The sequence below is a fragment of the Labrus mixtus genome, chromosome 3 (genome assembly GCF_963584025.1).
Source record: "Labrus mixtus chromosome 3, fLabMix1.1, whole genome shotgun sequence".
Classification (NCBI taxonomy): Eukaryota; Metazoa; Chordata; class Actinopteri; order Labriformes; family Labridae; genus Labrus; species Labrus mixtus.
Window position 1 is genome coordinate 2,162,688 of NC_083614.1, and position 20,705 is coordinate 2,183,392.

The 20,705-nt window shown below is 41.1% G+C and overlaps 1 protein-coding gene across 1 annotated transcript; it reads left to right on the top strand.

Annotated features, from left to right (window-relative positions):
* Positions 1-7,650: 7,650 nt before the first annotated feature.
* pde6d (phosphodiesterase 6D, cGMP-specific, rod, delta) lies at positions 7,651-20,705 on the top strand. Its single transcript, XM_061028387.1, has 5 exons — positions 7,651-7,939; positions 17,314-17,402; positions 18,063-18,188; positions 18,925-19,030; positions 19,484-20,705. Exons 1-5 carry the CDS (start codon positions 7,890-7,892, stop codon positions 19,563-19,565), a joined length of 453 nt encoding a protein of 150 aa, XP_060884370.1. The 5' UTR covers positions 7,651-7,889; the 3' UTR covers positions 19,566-20,705.

Below are 20,705 nucleotides of genomic sequence, written 5' to 3' on the forward strand. Positions count from 1 at the left end.
TCCCGGCTGATGGTCTGTTTCTCCTTCTGCTTTGCAGATATGTCAGCAGTCATTTGGTTCTTTGTCTTAATATATGGTTCCATGCTGCTCTTTTCGGTTTAGAAGTAGGGCTTTTAAAAACGGCTGTATAATGATTAAAATTTCTTAAAGGCTTTAATCCTAATCACAAAACACAAGGAACATGAATCAGTTGAAAGTTGAAAAGCATTTTTTATGCTTCTTGTTAAGATAAAATATGTCTGATCATTTAGAGGAAACAAAGCTAGTTTACTGAAACCTGAAGAACTTTTTAGGGTTCTGGGATTTAAGTGATCACCATGAATGTTTTAGGCTTGAAGATATATTTAAAAAAAAAAAAGTTCAAATAATCTTTTACTTAAACTTACAAACACGTCTTCCAGGTGTAAAAGTTTACACTGAGGTGTATCACTCTCCAGAGGTCATAATTCATGACTGCTGAAACACAATCAAAGCAGTATTGTTGTGGGTAAAAAAGAATCAGTGAACATTGAGAAATATGTTCACTTTCGACCTGAGCCAGACCCTTCAGTCAGTGGTACACCCTGCAATACGCTGCCTTCAGTTATTTAACATTTCCTTTAGGCAAATGGAGCATGTTCACTCCTGAGCCCTTGTTTACATAATAAACTTTTAATATAGTAAAATAGTTTTGTGTCACTTACATAATCAGGACATCTTGCAATCCATTCAAAGTGTCATTTTGTGTACAAGTCGATCATCTTCCTCTGTCAAAGGTGTTCCATCTCTCATCAACAGGCCCTTTCCAGCCACAGTTCAGTATGGACTTTTCAGTAGACTGAACCCTTGTGGTCACTCAGGAGGCTCAGTAGACTGAACATTTCAGTGTGTAGACATGGTCCAGACAGGCACCAGAATGAGGAGAACAGTTGATTTAAGTGACTTTGAACGTGGTGTGGTTGTTGGTGCCAGACGGGCTGGTCTGAGTATTTCAGCAAATGCTAATCTACTCTGATTTTCACACACAGCCATCTGAAGGGTTTGCAGAGAATGTTCAGAAAAAGAGAAAATATCCAGTGAGCGACTGTTCTTTGGGCGAAAATGCCTTGTTGATGCCAGAGGTCAAAGGAGAATGGTCAGACTGGTTCAAGCTGCTAGAGAGGCAACATTAACTCGAATAACCCCTTCAACTGAGGTCCCTGTGTACTAATTAAGCATAATTTAAAACACCACAGCCTACCAGAGCATTGTTTCTGACCATGTCCAACCCTTTATGAACACAATGTACTCATCTCCTGATGGATACTTCCAGCAGGATAACACACCATGTCACAAAGCTCAGATCATCTCAAACTGGTTTCTTGAACATGACGATGAGTTCACTATACTCAAACGGCTCCACAGTCACCACATCTCAGTTCAATAGAGCTCCTTTGGGATGTAGTGGAACAGGAGATTCCTCTGATGGATGTGCAGCCGATGAATCTGCAGTAACTGTGTGATGGTATCATGTCAATATGGACCAAAATCTCAGGAATGTTTCCAGCACCTTGTTGAATCTATGCCACGAAGAATTAAGGCAGTTCTGAAGGCAAAAGGGGGTCCAACCCCGTACTAGCAGGTACCTAATAAAGTGGCTGATGAGTGTAGATTGAATGTGTTACCCAAGGACACATCGGACAAGTTGCTGCAGGAGCTGGGGTTTGAACCCTTTACCTTCCAGTTGAGCCACAGCTGCACCACTTTACAAAGAGAGCAGGTCCAGACTGTTCCTTGTTATATTATTTAGAGACCCAACATGAACCCACCATGAGAAAAGCACTTGGCAACATTAACATAAGTAATAGTGGCAAGGAAAAAGCTATGTGGTATTAGTATGATAGTGTATTTATATTACCAATGTGATTACACAGTAAAAGGGGGGACTGATCATTTGAAGTATAGCAGCTAAAGTTGAGAATGTCTAGAATTCACATTAAGAATTATAATAATGGTAATAGATATGAGACAGATGGTTACTTGAGGCTGTTTGAAACACATTTCAATGTATTGAAACCTTAAAGCTTTACATGATTCAGACGTGGCCGATTTGAGAGACAGGTGGGTTCAACTAGCTGTCTATTAGGTGTCACCTAATCTCTTTTTGATCACTGAAGTTATCACCTCTGCTTGTTTGAGCTTGTTTTACACTTTTCTAGTCTTCTGACTACTCAAAGCACTTTAACACCGCAGGTCACACCTACACATTCACACATTGATGGTAGAGGCTGCTGAGTAAAGAGTCCGTCAGTATTAACTCATCCATTCATACACATTCACACACTGATGGTAGAGGCTGCTGAGTAAAGAGTCCATCAGTATTAACTCATCCATTCATACACATTCACACACTGATGGTAGAGGCTGCTGAGTTAAGAGTCCATCAGTATTAACTCATCCATTCAAACACATTCACACACTGATGGTAGAGGCTGCTGAGTTAAGAGTCCATCAGTATTAACTCATCCATTCATACACATTCACACACTGATGGTAGAGGCTGCTGAGTTAAGAGTCCATCAGTATTGACTCATCCATTCAAACACATTCACACACTGATGGTAGAGGCTGCTGAGTAAAGAGTCCATCAGTATTAACTCATCCATTCACACACATTCACACACTGATGGTAGAGGCTGCTGAGTAAAGAGTCCATCAGTATTAACTCATCCATTCACACACATTCACACACTGATGGTAGAGGCTGCTGAGTAAAGAGTCCATCAGTATTAACTCATCCATTCACACACTGATGGTAGAGGCTGCTGAGTAAAGAGTCCGTCAGTATTAACTCATCCATTCACACACTGATGGTAGAGGCTGCTGAGTAAAGAGTCCGTCAGTATTAACTCATCCATTCATACACATTCACACACTGATGGTAGAGGCTGCTGAGTAAAGAGTCCATCAGTATTAACTCATCCATTCATACACATTCACACACTGATGGTAGAGGCTGCTGAGTTAAGAGTCCATCAGTATTAACTCATCCATTCAAACACATTCACACACTGATGGTAGAGGCTGCTGAGTAAAGAGTCCATCAGTATTAACTCATCCATTCACACACATTCACACACTGATGGTAGAGGCTGCTGAGTAAAGAGTCCATCAGTATTAACTCATCCATTCACACACATTCACACACTGATGGTAGAGGCTGCTGAGTAAAGAGTCCATCAGTATTAACTCATCCATTCACACACTGATGGTAGAGGCTGCTGAGTAAAGAGTCCATCAGTATTAACTCATCCATTCATACACATTCACACACTGATGGTAGAGGCTGCTGAGTAAAGAGTCCATCAGTATTAACTCATCCATTCACACACTGATGGTAGAGGCTGCTGAGTAAAGAGTCCATCAGTATTAACTCATCCATTCACACACATTCACACACTGATGGTAGAGGCTGCTGAGTAAAGAGTCCATCAGTATTAACTCATCCATTCACACACATTCACACACTGATGGTAGAGGCTGCTAAGTAAAGAGTCCATCAGTATTAACTCATCCATTCACACACTGATGGTAGAGGCTGCTGAGTAAAGAGTCCATCAGTATTAACTCATCCATTCACACACATTCACACACTGATGGTAGAGGCTGCTGAGTAAAGAGTCCATCAGTATTAACTCATCCATTCACACACATTCACACACTGATGGTAGAGGCTGCTGAGTAAAGAGTCCATCAGTATTAACTCATCCATTCACACACTGATGGTAGAGGCTGCTGAGTAAAGAGTCCATCAGTATAAACTCATCCATTCATACACATTCACACACTGATGGTAGAGGCTGCTGAGTAAAGAGTCCATCAGTATTAACTCATCCATTCACACACTGATGGTAGAGGCTGCTGAGTAAAGAGTCCATCAGTATTAACTCATCCATTCACACACATTCACACACTGATGGTAGAGGCTGCTGAGTAAAGAGTCCATCAGTATTAACTCATCCATTCACACACATTCACACACTGATGGTAGAGGCTGCTGAGTAAAGAGTCCATCAGTATTAACTCGTCCATTCATACACATTCACACACTGATGGTAGAGGCTGCTGAGTAAAGAGTCCATCAGTATTAACTCATCCATTCACACACATTCACACACTGATGGTAGAGGCTGCTGAGTAAAGAGTCCATCAGTATTAACTCATCCATTCACACACTGATGGTAGAGGCTGCTGAGTAAAGAGTCCATCAGTATTAACTCATCCATTCACACACATTCACACACTGATGGTAGAGGCTGCTGAGTAAAGAGTCCATCAGTATTAACTCATCCATTCACACACATTCACACACTGATGGTAGAGGCTGCTGAGTAAAGAGTCCATCAGTATTAACTCATCCATTCACACACTGATGGTAGAGGCTGCTGAGTAAAGAGTCCATCAGTATTAACTCATCCATTCATACACATTCACACACTGATGGTAGAGGCTGCTGAGTAAAGAGTCCATCAGTATTAACTCATCCATTCACACACTGATGGTAGAGGCTGCTGAGTAAAGAGTCCATCAGTATTAACTCATCCATTCACACACATTCACACACTGATGGTAGAGGCTGCTGAGTAAAGAGTCCATCAGTATTAACTCATCCATTCACACACATTCACACACTGATGGTAGAGGCTGCTGAGTAAAGAGTCCATCAGTATTAACTCGTCCATTCATACACATTCACACACTGATGGTAGAGGCTGCTGAGTAAAGAGTCCATCAGTATTAACTCATCCATTCACACACATTCACACACTGATGGTAGAGGCTGCTGAGTAAAGAGTCCATCAGTATTAACTCATCCATTCACACACTGATGGTAGAGGCTGCTGAGTAAAGAGTCCATCAGTATTAACTCATCCATTCACACACATTCACACACTGATGGTAGAGGCTGCTGAGTAAAGAGTCCATCAGTATTAACTCATCCATTCACACACATTCACACACTGATGGTAGAGGCTGCTGAGTAAAGAGTCCATCAGTATTAACTCATCCATTCACACACTGATGGTAGAGGCTGCTGAGTAAAGAGTCCGTCAGTATTAACTCATCCATTCACACACTGATGGTAGAGGCTGCTGAGTAAAGAGTCCGTCAGTATTAACTCATCCATTCATACACATTCACACACTGATGGTAGAGGCTGCTGAGTAAAGAGTCCATCAGTATTAACTCATCCATTCATACACATTCACACACTGATGGTAGAGGCTGCTGAGTTAAGAGTCCATCAGTATTAACTCATCCATTCAAACACATTCACACACTGATGGTAGAGGCTGCTGAGTAAAGAGTCCATCAGTATTAACTCATCCATTCACACACATTCACACACTGATGGTAGAGGCTGCTGAGTAAAGAGTCCATCAGTATTAACTCATCCATTCACACACATTCACACACTGATGGTAGAGGCTGCTGAGTAAAGAGTCCATCAGTATTAACTCATCCATTCACACACTGATGGTAGAGGCTGCTGAGTAAAGAGTCCATCAGTATTAACTCATCCATTCATACACATTCACACACTGATGGTAGAGGCTGCTGAGTAAAGAGTCCATCAGTATTAACTCATCCATTCACACACTGATGGTAGAGGCTGCTGAGTAAAGAGTCCATCAGTATTAACTCATCCATTCACACACATTCACACACTGATGGTAGAGGCTGCTGAGTAAAGAGTCCATCAGTATTAACTCATCCATTCACACACATTCACACACTGATGGTAGAGGCTGCTGAGTAAAGAGTCCATCAGTATTAACTCATCCATTCACACACTGATGGTAGAGGCTGCTGAGTAAAGAGTCCATCAGTATTAACTCATCCATTCACACACATTCACACACTGATGGTAGAGGCTGCTGAGTAAAGAGTCCATCAGTATTAACTCATCCATTCACACACATTCACACACTGATGGTAGAGGCTGCTGAGTAAAGAGTCCATCAGTATTAACTCATCCATTCACACACTGATGGTAGAGGCTGCTGAGTAAAGAGTCCATCAGTATTAACTCATCCATTCATACACATTCACACACTGATGGTAGAGGCTGCTGAGTAAAGAGTCCATCAGTATTAACTCATCCATTCACACACTGATGGTAGAGGCTGCTGAGTAAAGAGTCCATCAGTATTAACTCATCCATTCACACACTGATGGTAGAGGCTGCTGAGTAAAGAGTCCATCAGTATTAACTCATCCATTCACACACATTCACACACTGATGGTAGAGGCTGCTGAGTAAAGAGTCCATCAGTATTAACTTGTCCATTCATACACATTCACACACTGATGGTAGAGGCTGCTGAGTAAAGAGTCCATCAGTATTAACTCATCCATTCACACACATTCACACACTGATGGTAGAGGCTGCTGAGTAAAGAGTCCATCAGTATTAACTCATCCATTCACACACTGATGGTAGAGGCTGCTGAGTAAAGAGTCCATCAGTATTAACTCATCCATTCATACACATTCACACACTGATGGTAGAGGCTGCTGAGTAAAGAGTCCATCAGTATTAACTCATCCATTCATACACATTCTCGTGCCAAAGCAGCAGGAGCAGTTCGTGGTTAAGTGTCTTGACCAAGGACACATCAGACGGGTAAAATCATATCCGTTATTTTAATACAACTTATGGGTTGTTAAGTTCTAATAACACATGCCAAGGGTTCCAGTTCAAAAATAAAAATGAGTGGTGAGGGCGGCCATCCTTGCCTTGTTGATCTTGTTAACTCAAACAGTAAATGGTAAATGGACTTGAGTTTGTGTAGGGCTTTTCTGACTACTGAAAGCACTTTTTACAACGCAGGTCACACCTACCTTGTGGTTCTCAAAATCAGTCTTTTTGAAGGTCTCCATCTTGTCTCGGAATCAAAAGCATTTTTATTGGGTCTTGTCTCGTTATCTGACTGGGCTATCTCGATCTCTAAAAGTCTTGGTCTTGTCTCGGACTTGGAGCACCCTGGTCTTGGGTATGTCTTTTGGCTATTGTAAATTAATTAAGTATTTTAAAAGTATTTTCCTATGACTTTCTGGATATGGATGACCTGTATGTCCGCCATCTTGTCTGCAACAACAACAACAACAACAACAACAACAACAACAACAACAACAGACTGGTTCAATTTTTGCAGTTGGTTATTGTCTTTGAAACACCCCCATAGGTAAATCCCACATCCTGAGTGCATGACAGGCTTCTTCAGACAGAATGCTTTGGTCTATGCTGTGAGCCAGCTTAATTTATTCAAACTGTTGGATTAAAACCGTTTCCAAATATTAAAATGCTATTTGTGCTGTTTTTATTTCATGACGGGTTTGTTGTGTTCAAGAGTCATAAACTTTAAATCTTACACTCAGTTTTGGACGACATTTTAAAAGAAGGGTTTTGCTTTCAGAAAAATGTTGTAACTGGTCATTCACGTTGTCTGCATGTGTGTTTATATCAGTCTATGGTTATATAGGTTAAAGAAAGGAACACGCACGAACCGTACCGCCGTGCTCTCATAGCGTGTGCGGCGTTGCCCCTGGTGACGCGTCTCTAGCCATTGTAGTCCCGCCCATGTTTTGTTTCCCAGTCTATGATTGGCTGTTCGGAGTTGCCCTGTGCCTTTGACTGGCTAGGCTCCCTGCCCTTAGTTAGCTTGGTATATTAAGCTGATTGCATTATCGGATCAGATTTAAACTGCGGTCCAACAATATAGTCAAGTACACATAGTTTATGCTATTTTCTGCAAACATTGACTTTCAATGTAGTTAGCTAATAAGATAAGCTAACATCAACGGAGCTTTTGTTATTTTGACAGATCCTGGATTTCTTGTAAGGATCGAAAGAGACGGTTTCTGAAATGTCTTCAGACGAAGACAGGGCCAAGGAGATTTTAAGGGGCTTCAAACTGTATCCTTTTCTTCTCTACTGTGTTTGTTTGTTCTGGATGTTCTGTGAAGGTTGGACACGTAGCATTAAGCTAGCGCTATGTCCCGTTTATTATAACGTCATCTATTATTGTTGTGTTGAGTCTTATGGTACCTCAAGCTTAGCAGTTGTGGCTAACTTTCGCCTCTTAGTTGATAACGGAGGCTATAAAACTGTTTGTCTGTGTCTGAGACAGCCAAGCGAGCAAGTTATCCTCTAAATGATGGCCTACTAGCTGAATGAATGGCTTAGCCTTTTGGCTAAATGGTCTTGCTAACTGATCGGTGTGCTTCCTGTGGCAGCTGGACGCGTTGAAGATAAAGCTAAGATTGATGCAGGTGGTTTTCAGATAGCAAAGACGGATCTTATTTGGTAAGCACCTCCCCGAACATTTTACCCTGAAATGAGGCTTGTGCATTCAGTTCGCAAAGATAACTTGCTCGATGATATTCTTAAAGAGAGTTTTAAAAACCCAGACTGGACGCTTTATGGTGCAGAAGACATATCAAACTGTGATACTAAACAGAAAGCTTGGCATATATTCTTTAAGATTCTGCAAAATGTGTTTCCATTACGCAACATGTGCTGTTGTTATGGACAGGGAGATCTGTTGTTGTTGTGTACAGGACGTGCAGTTAGATTTCAATCAGTCTGCGCGAAATGAAAAGAATCCTTAAAATAGACTAATTTATGTCATAATTGAATAGTTACATTTTTGACTTTTTAATTGATGAAGTAGTATAAAAAGAATAAGAAAGTTGGCTGTGAGTGCCTGGGATCAAACTGTTGTTGTTGCATTTGTCCTGCATGGGCTCTACACCACAAAGTCACCAGAATGAACACCTATTTGTTTTTACTGTGTTGTTGTCTTAGCATACATTTGTTATCCAGAAGGGTCTGCGAGACATATGATGTCATCTTTGCATTGTATCAACACACTAATGTGCCAACAATCACATGTAAACACATCAGCACAAGAAGCGTATTGAGCATAAAGGGAATCTTTGTCCTCGTCGCTTTCTGATCATATCTTCACCTTAGAGCTCATCAGCCTTTGCTGAACAGTTCGAGGAAGACTCAGACTTTATGATTTTATTCATATCAGATCAGTTTTGGTTTTTAAGTTGCAACATAAAGCCACACTAACTTAAACCCTTGCTGAATGAATTATACTGTCAAAGTTTTTTGGGTTAAATAATCAAAAGCACCAGCGAGGTGTTCTTATATCTCAGATATTAACTTTACTATTTTATCATCCAAGTCCTTCTCTCCTTTTCTTTATGAGGGAGAGGAAGCTCCAGGCGAAACGTGTTGTTCGCTCACATTAAAATACAGTAAAGTTATTTTCAGTGTGCAACAGACTTTTGATTAATGTTTTTATGGTATGTTCCTGCAGCCGTGCACACCTGAGAAGGTGTTTAGGCTGTGCACGGAGTACCCTGTTGGCCCTTTTAGATGAGTCAGGGTTCTTCCTCTAAGGTGCCATAGTATGTTATCCACAATCTCTCTAAAAAAGATGTGCAAGAGTAGCCCATGAAATGATTGAAGTGGAATTGTGTTGTTTAACAGCTAAAAAGGACCTTTACTTTCAGCCATTAAGATGTCTTTAAAATGAATGCAGACTAAACATTGACAGCAGCTTTACACTGGGGACTCATTAACTGGAGTGTGTCTTATGACGGATTTGAGCGTGCACCCTGGTGGTTTACACATACACCACCTGCAGCTGGTCCTGAGGAGGCCACAGTACAACCCTGTTTGATGGTCTTTAATGGTGGAGGGCGAGGCTTTGTTTTCTTTGTCTGTGACATTATCTTAAGCTGAGTGTGTTCATAAATGTAGACGTGTTAATAACTCCCATGTTCAGAGCACGTTCAGAGGAGGTCTGGGCTTACTATGGTTGGATTCTTCTTGATGTCCTGGGGATAATACAAAGGGCTGCAGAGTCTTTCTTAGAGAAAGTGAAAGAGTCTCCTTTAATATGTCTCAGCTATGCCTCATGAAAGCCTATTTTCATGTCATTCCAAGCAGCTGAAATGTATTATTTGCTATATTGTGTATTACATCATCCGTCTGTTTGCCATTAACAGCAGAGACTTCAGTCTGCAGGGGTACTTATGAACTTTTCTGTTTAATTACACAATTACAAAGTCAAATGAATTGATAGAAAGTTTTTATATCCCCTCAACACTTCTTTTCATATTTACACTCTCGCTCTTACATATCCATTTGATCTCTCTTTGTCTCACTACAAGTCTGCGTCACACTCAAGTGGCATCCTCCGGTCTTGGAAAATGAAGTCGATGCAGAAGTGTAAAATCCTGCAGTCCATCGAGTGTCCACTAGAGGCTGGCTCCAGGAACACAGGAAGTCACATGACTGGCAATACAGCCGTTATTACAGCATTAATAAACATGTTTACATCCTGGTACAAAAACTAAATAGGTCTGATTAGTTATTGTCATCACTGGAACACACTGTGTACAGGGGGAGATTTTTTTAGAAACGACTCTGTTTTGATTTTATAAACAATACGTCTTATTATTAGTTAGGTGTGTAGCTGACCTGATTGACAGGTGGGCGCGATGGAACGGTTTGTCAGGAGGTTTAAAACCCGCCTCAGCTCCAGCTCTCAGCCTGTCGTTAAGTTGACCTAAAGTTAGACTGAGACAGCATTTCCAGCATGGAGGCTGCTGCTGATGAGCCTCCAGCGCCCCCTGCAGAAACAGATGGCTGACGTCACTCAGGCTTCAAATATTCATACTTACAGTCTACCGTCACACGTCATCAATTGATGTTTTTTATAATAAAAAGGATGTGCATGTTTTATAGGTTGATCAAAGTGAGACATGATGATCACTTTACAATCCTAGATGTGAACGGACATTTTTGGAATTGTCCACTTGTGACTGAATCATCCCAGAGGCAGAGCTGTTTTTTTCTCTACTCTGATTCTTCAGATGGTGAATTCCCCCCTCCAGGGTTATCTTAATACTGAGTGGAAACAGATCTTAGTGACACATGTCATTTTTAAAATAGCATGACCTCTTGAAAGAGAATCAACGAGAAAGACATTGCAGAGTGGCCTGGATTATTCTGGAAGGTGTGGAGGATGATGGGGGTTATGTAGGAGGTTGGAATTAGTTAGACTTGAGAGGATTAGAGAAACCGTTCCACTCACCACGCTTTACTAGAAAACCTCCAGGGAGGGATCGGGCTTGGTGGGCTTTAGTTGAATGAGAATCTATTTCAATCATGAAGAAAATGTGAAAGATAGAAAAACCTGAATTACATTTCATATCCTCTCCTTACCTGCTGAGATGTTATCATTAGAGACCACATGTTCTTTTTTTTTGTTCAATTATCAATTCTCCATAGTCTGACCCTAGCTGTATAAGAAGCTCAGGAGTTGTACATAATTCCTCTCCCATTTAAATAAATGTAATACATTCAGGAAATTTAACAATAATAAAAATATAATCTGTTACCTAATTGAAACAAAAAGATCCGACCTTGTTAACATATTGTTGAGATGCTGGTTCTCATTATAGAGGAACTTGGGGCGCTGGTGGCATAGTGGTTAGTGCACGCGCCCCATCTACAGAGGCTATAGTCCTCCAAGCAGGCGGCCCGGGCTCAAATCCAGCCTGTGTCGTCTTCCCTGCATGTCATTCCTCTCTCTCTCCCTGATTTCCAACTCTATCAACTGTCCTATCTCTCCATTAAAGGCACAAAAAGCCCAAAAATAAATCTTAAAAAAAAGAAGAAATTACAAATTAATTTCTTCAACACATTCTGTATTTACAGGAGCCTCTGTTTTTTTTTTTCAAGATTTACCTCGACCACATCCTGACTAGTAGGAATGATAACTGTTAGTGTCGATGCATGCTGGGTAAAGGAATCGACTCACTTTATTGCAAATATTTTGTTCTAATTCGATATAGATTCAGAAATTATTCTTATATCAAATATTGTGTATTTTTCATGTTTATTCACCATGCTGATAGAGTCTACTTAATCTGATATTAATATGAGGCTGTGATAGAGCTGGAATCTCTCCTTCTTTCTTCTCTGTGAGAAACTCTTCATCCTTAGATCTTTACTTTAGGAGCTCTCTTAAGGGCTAAGATGCTTTGTGAATAACTTTTATCTTTACCAGGATCTAGTCTTTAACTTTAACGTGTTCCAGCTCCTCCAGCTGTCTGTCACTGTGGCTCAAACTTTTCTCCTTCTGTTTTCGTCTTGTTTTTTCTTTGAATGCAGATTGAACCTGTCTTTTGTCGGGATCCGATGGTTTTAAAACTATTTTACCAAATGTTTTTTATATTAGAGAAAACCTGCCTCCCCCCTCCCCCCAATATAATGGTAGGGGAAACACAGGAGTGGATATTTGGATAAAAGCGTCTGCTAAGTGAATTGTAGAATTGTAGGATATTGAACCATATTGATCAGTAGTGAATGAAAATGAAATTGAATTGTGAGGTTCTTGAGTCAACGTCTGAGCTAAGAAAGACTCCTGTGAGTCAACTGAGATGACACTTTCTATGAGTGTCAGAATGCAGCTTTCGTCACTCATGTAACATTTATTTTAAATTGGGAGTTCTTCAGCTTTAGTAGCGGTGTGTTTTTAGGACAGTGGTGACGGTTGTGAGGAGGGCTGAAGGGCCTCACAGATGGTGGGGAGCCGAGTGTGTGTGACACTAAGTAGTGTCTGAGTCTGACAGGGTGTTGACAATCTTCTTGAACAGAGGTCTGAGGGGCGATGCTTCTTAACAGTCAAGCTTGCATCCAAAGACACATTTTTGCTTTTCAACTTGCCACATTTTGTCTTAATGTCCACTCAGTTTTGATTGATGAAGTAGTCCATTAACACAATAAGATTTCTCAGTGTGTATGATTGCGTACATGAACCAGAATGCCTGGATTGCAGGCTGCTGCAGGCTCTGCCACTTTCCACTTGAATTCTCTGTCATGAACTCTTACTTTACTTAAAAGGTCTCAATATCCCGTCAGCCCAAACATTTTAAAAAGTGTTGTTGTCACTGTATTCTTTGCATTCACTTAACTGAAGTCTAGAAATCCAAGCTTTAGTAATCTGTATTCATATATACATCATTAGACAATGCTTATAACCAGAAGAACACATTTTGTGTAGACTTAGAAATGGATGAGAATAAAAAAACAGCCAGGTGTCATGTAGAGTGGATCTATGGATCTATATGAATAACAATAGATTGATGGTTGATGATGTACTTGCCTAACATTTTATTCATCGTCAATGACCAAAAGACATGGATCCAGTCTACATGGGTCCAAACAGCAATCAAGCATATTCAGCATTCCTTGAATAATGTCTTTTATAGAAAAAGGACTGTCAGTCAAAAAGGTATACGTCGATGATAGAGCTGTAGCAACAGGTGTGTGTGTGATGATGCCCCGCTGACTTTTAAGCATGGCCCAGGTATGTTATTAAAATGTTTGTGAAGACGCAGCAGTAGCTGTAATCTGCAGTGGATTGACAGCTGTATTGTGTTTGTAGTGAGGCAGAGGTCAGGTACAGCTGACTAAATGACAGACTGATAGGACAGCCAAGTGCCAGCATCGTCTGCTCCAGGGCTTCTTCAGATTGCACAACAAACATCTCTTTAGGTTGTCTATACGCTTGCAATGTTCTTTCCACGAGTATTCCGATGAATTACAACCAATAAAGCATGTTGTTGATGCTAGAAAGTGTTTGAACCCTGTATCCTAGTCCAGTTCTAGCCCTTGGTTTTGTATTTTTTCTGATAAGGGTGATCTTCATAACACAAAGGCTGCTGTAGCGGCAGATTTTCAATGTTGTGTCTAAATAAGGTAGGGACCTTTGTTACCGGTCAGGCAGTTTTTTGACCGCTAAGTGCAGCGGCATGCAAGAGTTACAAGCAGGAGTTACAAGCAGGTGTTCTTTGGTATCGAAATATGGACATGTTGAGCCAAATGGACAGAAATAGATGAATGGCATGATCGACAATGAAATTTGACTTGGACTTTCATTCATCTGACAATCTGGTCAAGACGTTAAATTGTGTTTTTGTTAGGATATTTTTTTGCCAATTGTTTCAGCCAACTGAATCTGTCAACAAAAAAACCTCCTTGCATTGAGGACTTGCAAGGAGGCAGCAGCCCTCTTTAAATTGCATTTGAAGACCATTATTCCTCACCATGGGTTCAGTTAATGGAGGATTGGGGAGGCGAACTTGTTCCACCACTGAGACGGGATTAGATAGTAACCGGGGCATGACGAAACAGCGCTGTGTGTGTGAGACTCTAGTGCTTTGGCAAAGCCATGATGTTGTGTAAATCAAACCCTGGGACACCAATATTTAGCCCTTTGGCGGGTTCAGTGTAAAAGACAAAGGCAGTTAAGGGTGTGCTGTGTTGCAGTGCTATGGACAGGGGCGTGTCCAGAGGGGTGGCCCCCCTTGAAAACTTATTGGCCACCCCAGGTGCCATCCCAAAATCCTTGAAAATGATTGGCTATTTGCCTTTCCAGAGATTCCAGATTAAAGTCCAGATTCCAGATTAAAATGTTGACTTTGGACGTAGAAGAATAAAGCTTAGAAGATGTAAATGTTGTTGTGATCTTGGGTCACTTAAAAGTTGATGTGATTTTTGCAGACAGAGGGGTTAAATAAATGCTCTTCATATATGTGAGTCAGAGGTTGCACTAGACTTTCTTGTTGTCATTTTGACGGACAGGGTGGTAACATTTCCGTCATAATCTATAATGATCTGTCTTTTTCATTTCTTATATTTTTTAGATAATGAGACATTGTCTGTTTATTTATTAACTATTAATTTTATTATTTGATTATAGAAACAAGTCGATCACATGTTACGCTCTTAGGACGCACTCATATTTAAGCATGAGTGCCCCCCCATTCCCCCTCTGGCCTGCACTCACACTGCTCCAGTACTAACCGGGCCTGAGCACGGTCATTTCATGTACATAACGTCATAATACAATGCATGCATGGCTTTACGTAATTATGAGGCGTACTTAGTTTACAAGACAGGCAGACTCAAGAAAAAAATGGGACATGCTGTCACGTTCGCGTCTGCACATCGGAGAACAACACAGAGAACATGACAGCTACTTTACTGACTTTATGGCTGATTTTGAGTCACTTTAGTCAGATACAACCATAAAACTCTGAGATTTCTCCTGAATGATGTCAGCATTGTGTATCCGCATACTTGTGCTTGTGCATGAAGTGTATCGTGCTGAAGCACACCTGATAGCTTAACCATGAAAACAACCAGCCTCTAGACTTCTCTCTGCTCTCACTGCAGCTGGGACTGCTGCGCGAGGCTACTGCGAGACTGACCGCCGGTGAGTGCTTTGGGACGGGGGAGGGGCTCACGGCAGCACCCACTGCTCGTTGAGGACAGTAACTGCAGAGGCTACGTGCTTTCACATCATGTCTCCAAAACACCAGAAAAAGTCGCTAGATTTGTTGCTAGTAACTTTTGACTTAAAAAGTTGCCAGCTTTAGCGAGAAAGTCGCCAAGTTGGCAACACTTGAGACAACGATGTCATGCACGTGAGGTCAGATAGACTACAGAACAAAACAATAACTAATTAATTATGCACACTCGCCACCAACTGGACTGTGAGGTGTACTGCAGGTGCTTTACATGTGGTTAATGACAGTGCTGTGTGAGAGTTAGAAAGGAGCGGTGGACACCCGGTGATTCTAATCTAAATAACAGACAGCCTTCAGATTTTTCCATCATTGTTAAAAATTCTGTCAAAGACGGAGAATATTCGGTTAACGCAACTTCTAATGTGAGTGTACAGAAACTTTAGGCCACCCATGCACAAGTCAGTGCCCCAGTTGGGTGACCCCAGTCCCAAAAGTCTGGACACCCCCTTGGCTATGGCCTGCATGCTTCTGTCCTTAAATCTATTTTAGGTCCTTCTTACATCAACTGTGAGGTTTCTGAAAAAGCAGACAAATGTCTTCACAAAATATGTGACTTAAATCAACTATTTAAATTAGAGCCCGACCAATCGGCCAGACGATAATATCAGCCGATATTAGCATATCCAGTGACTATCTGTATGGGTCAATTTATCGCAGATATTTGCCAAAATTACTACATTTATTCACCAGTCAAACAGCATTTAATTTGAGTTTTATTGTATTACAATAGCAGTTCTCCTTCCCCAGCAGAGGGCGCTATATGGATTACAACAAGCATCATCACTCTCTGGAGTGATGACGAACGTACATGCGCAGTTACTATCGAGCTGAGTGACCACCTTTCTCTGATAGCTGCATTTTAGGCATCAACGCAATACATGTGTAAAATGATATCTATCTATTCCATGGATCTAAGAAAGATATCGGCCGATATATCAGTATCAGGTTTTTTTTCTTCCAGATATCGGTATCGGCCCCACATATACCGTATCAGTCGGGCCCTAATTGAAATATCAGGTTTGGTGATGGATAATTTAAAGACATTTATACCATAACTATAATATACTTGTCAGAATCAGAATACGGTTTTATTGCCAAATACATTTACACATACAAGGAAATTGTCTTGGTGTATTGTCCGTATGTATTCAAATTTGTACATGTGTATGGTCTTAGCTCTAACTACATGATGGTGTACTGACACAGCTCTACAACACAACTGTATTATTCAACCTGAGCTTGCATGTAAAGAAGACACTGAAAACTCATCTTTTTTAAATTAGTCTATGATGGGCACCTGAGGGGTTGAGCCGCAAACAATGTACTCTGTGATTCTGGTTCGACTCCTGCTGTTTTTATCACCCATTTTTTAAAGAGAATAATCTAAATAGAAAAGTTTCCCAGACTGGAGAGAATTTCAGCCCAACACTGATGTAAGGACAAGGCCACCTTCCACTGATGAGGAGAATCCGCTGTGTGTGGCTGTTTGGATCGTAATAGTTAGCCCACCAGGATTAACGCAGAGATATAAAGTTCTCTCTTCTGTTTGTGCTAGCTAAACAAATGTTAGAGCAGCTAGGAGCGCGCTCAACAACTCGTCTTTTCGATGTTACTCCTTGATGAGACGATGGTTCAGACTGCCATGTTTAATTCATTCATTTATTGTATTGGCCTCTTAATTTGCTTATTATCCTTAGTTTTTAACATTCAGGTGAAAACATTGAAGTTTATTAAAAAATATTTTTTTTCATAAATGTCCCCCTGTTCCCCAAAATGTCTCGTGGGTTGGATGAAACCTGATGGCGGCCTGGATTCGGGCTGCGGGCCATAAGTTTGACACCCTGATAGATATTGTTCTTTTGTTGTTGTCACTTAACCTTTTTCTGTCAGAAACTGGATGAACCTTCGAGATGCAGAGACGGGTAAAGTCCTTTGGCAGGGCACTGAGGACCTCTCGGTACCTGGTGTAGAACACGAAGGTACATTCAACATTTCACTTTAGACACACATTCATTTTTAGCATCTCTTTCATGGGAAATAGACTGGAGATGGTCTATTTCTTTTCTAGTCTTCTGACTCCTCAAATAACTTTTATTCAAGTTTAAGTGTCCAAGCACACATCGGACATGTTCCTGCAGGAGCTGGGGATCAAACCCTCGACCTTCTGGTTGAGAGACGACGACTCTACCACTGAGCCACAGCCGCCCCCGAGTCATAGTCTTACCCATCATTCCTTTCAATTAGAAAAACATCATGCATGCTCCTCAGTAGTTGATATCTGTGGATGTAATGAATCTACATAGAGCTTGTCAAATACAAATAGAGGGCCATATGAGAGCCTTGTCCAAGGACACATGGTACATGTGTCTGCAGGAGCTGAGGAGCCCTCCTGTTGAGAGATGACCGACTCTACCACTGAGCCACAGCCGCCCCAGTTACTAACTAAAACTCTCATTTGTAGAGAAAAATCTAGTTTTGCTGCTGTGTCTGAGAGGAGGATCAGACATTTCTGATGACTTTGATACAGCACGTCAGTGTGTGTTCAACCTGCTGCTAGTTAGAGAACTCTTGAGGAAACAAAGAAAGTTACAGACTATTAAAGTAAACTGACTACATGTACATATTTTCTATCTCTGCAGCCCGCGTCCCGAAGAAGATCCTGAAGTGTAAAGCGGTGTCTAGAGAATTGAACTTTTCCTCATCAGAGAAACTGGAGAAGTTCCGACTGGAGCAAAAAGTTTTCTTCAAAGGACAGTGTCTAGAAGGTAACAATCAGTCAATGGGTTAAAGGCACTGTGTGACCCTTTTAGCACCACGTGTTGTACAGCCTGATTCTATTGTTATCTAATGGAGTGTCTATTTCCCTCCCTGTCGCTCTCTGGGCTCTACAAGGCACTCTTTGTTCACTCAACAGAGCTGGTTAGCTTGCTGCACAAAGACATGAGGATGTATAAATAATATCCACAGCTTTGTTTGTCTCACAGTGAGCTGTTTGTTGTGTTTCTCCACCTTCTTTACAAAAGCCCTACATGTCATACTGTTTGCAAGGTGAAACTGACATTCACAGAGCAAAGAATGAAATATTGAAGAGATGCAGTGTGGACAGCCAGCGGGCGATAATGTGCCATGTGACAGGATATATAAGGCTCTGGTGGTTTGGTTTGTTCTCTAAGATTCTTAAAGCTGTTTATTTCAAGTTCTTGACATGACCTGCAAGAGGTGAAACTACGTGTTACCGTGTGGTATGGGCTTTGTCTTGTCGTTTGTAACTGTTAGATGTGCGGTCTGAATTACTGATGTGATTTTCTGTTCCTGTGTTTGGAGTGCTGTCCCCGGGGCGCTGCGGCACAGAGAGCCTCAGGAGTCCACACGAGCCACACCTCCGCAACACAACATGTTTATGATTCTAGTTTCCAGCAGAGAGGGAGGAGTCAATAAAACAGCACATTATTTATGTTCTATATATAGACTAACACACACTTCTTCTGCCTCTCGTTCCAGAATGGTTCTTTGAGTTTGGTTTCGTTATCCCAAACTCCACCAACACATGGCAGTCTCTGATAGAAGCCGCCCCAGAGTCCCAAATGATGCCCGCCAATGTTTTAACGTGAGTCTCTACTCGGATCATTTAGACTTTTATGTGTCATGTTTCTGAACTGAACACTTTACACCAGTGATTACATTTACCCAAAATGTCCAAATCAGGTTAGAGACATCTAATGGTCCGAAGAGCAGACCCCAGCTGCTTATTTATTAAATAATCATTAATAAAAACTCTTTCAGTGAACCTTAATGTACCAGATTTACAGTTAAATGTGAGAAATGATAACAGGAAAGGATCATATTTTCAAGAACTATTACACTACACTTTTTTACACATCTTTCACCTCCGAAGGACTATCAGGGCTAGATAAGGGGATTTTCTATTTTTTAGATTTTGTGATTAAAGTCATAAATTTACAAGGAAAGCTTTTAGGAGAAAAAAGTGTTCAAACGTTGATCATTTCTTGTAGCAGTGTCTAAATATTCACCCTGAGTTAACGTTGTGTTTTTATTCCAGTGGTAACGTGATCATAGAGACCAAGTTCTTCGATGATGACCTCCATGTCAGTACCTCCAGGGTACGACTTTTCTACGTCTGACCTCTGACCCCTTTTTACCTTCCAAAATGCTGACATCCTTCCTAGGTCTTTAAATTACAACGGTTAAATACAATTTTCAAAGGTAACCGCTCACTGCTGATTTGAGATCCGCACATGGTGGTCCTCTGGTCTGCCAGTTGAGTGTTGTGTTTGGTTCTTCTCTTGTTTTGTTTTTGACCTGACCTTGGGGGGGAAAGAAATAGGAGAAGATGTTACTATTCTCTTCCTTTGATCAAGATCATCTCTCTCTACGATATCCCCTCCATACTGTTCCACTGATTTGAAGTTAGCCACTCTGACATCACATGATTTGTGCTTTTTTTAAATTTTTATTCTGCCCTCTTGCACTCCAAGGTTGTATTTACTCAGGAACAGAACAGTAGACTTGTGAGCCGTCAGATCTTCTTTACTCTGAACATAGAAACACTGCTCTATATGTGACGTCAGTGTGGAGGGCGATGAAGCTCATTGTGTAATCAAAAGGTCTTCTTCTAGCTGTGTCTCATTACAGAGATGACCTCTGACACTTTATTTATGATCAACACGGTCCCCTGTAGTAAACATTTATCGTCTATTAGGAGAAACATGGAAGTTTAAAGGGATGAATTCTGACGACTGCCTGAATGTGGTCTCTGTGAGGCCAAGTATTGGATCTGCTGATGTGGCATTTGTCTTGTGTAGGACAGCTTTGCAGACGGCCTCTGGAGTGGGACACAGCTTACAGCAGCTAAAGCTTTCCTAAACGAGTATAGGACATTGTTATTTTATCCACGCAGAACAGGAATGAAAACCTGCTCACTGTTGTCATGACGATACATTTTCAAAGCAGTGTGATGGAGGGACAATCATCAGTTAACAGGACGTGGATAGAGATAATGGTGTAGGTGGTATCATTTATTCTCAGTAGTTCACCTGTTGTCCGTTTCATTCCAACTACACAGACGTTAACAGCTTCTTAAGGTGTTGAACTAGTTCTGCTTTGTACATCCTGCTTAGGTTTTCAACTTTGACTTCCCATCCCGTTCACTGCATTCATGTGGTTTGTTTTTTTCTTAGCAGCTACCTGGGCTGTGTAAAATAGGCTTGTGTTTTAATATGACAGAAGTTGTGAATTAAAGTCTTTGAGTGTTGTGATAAAAT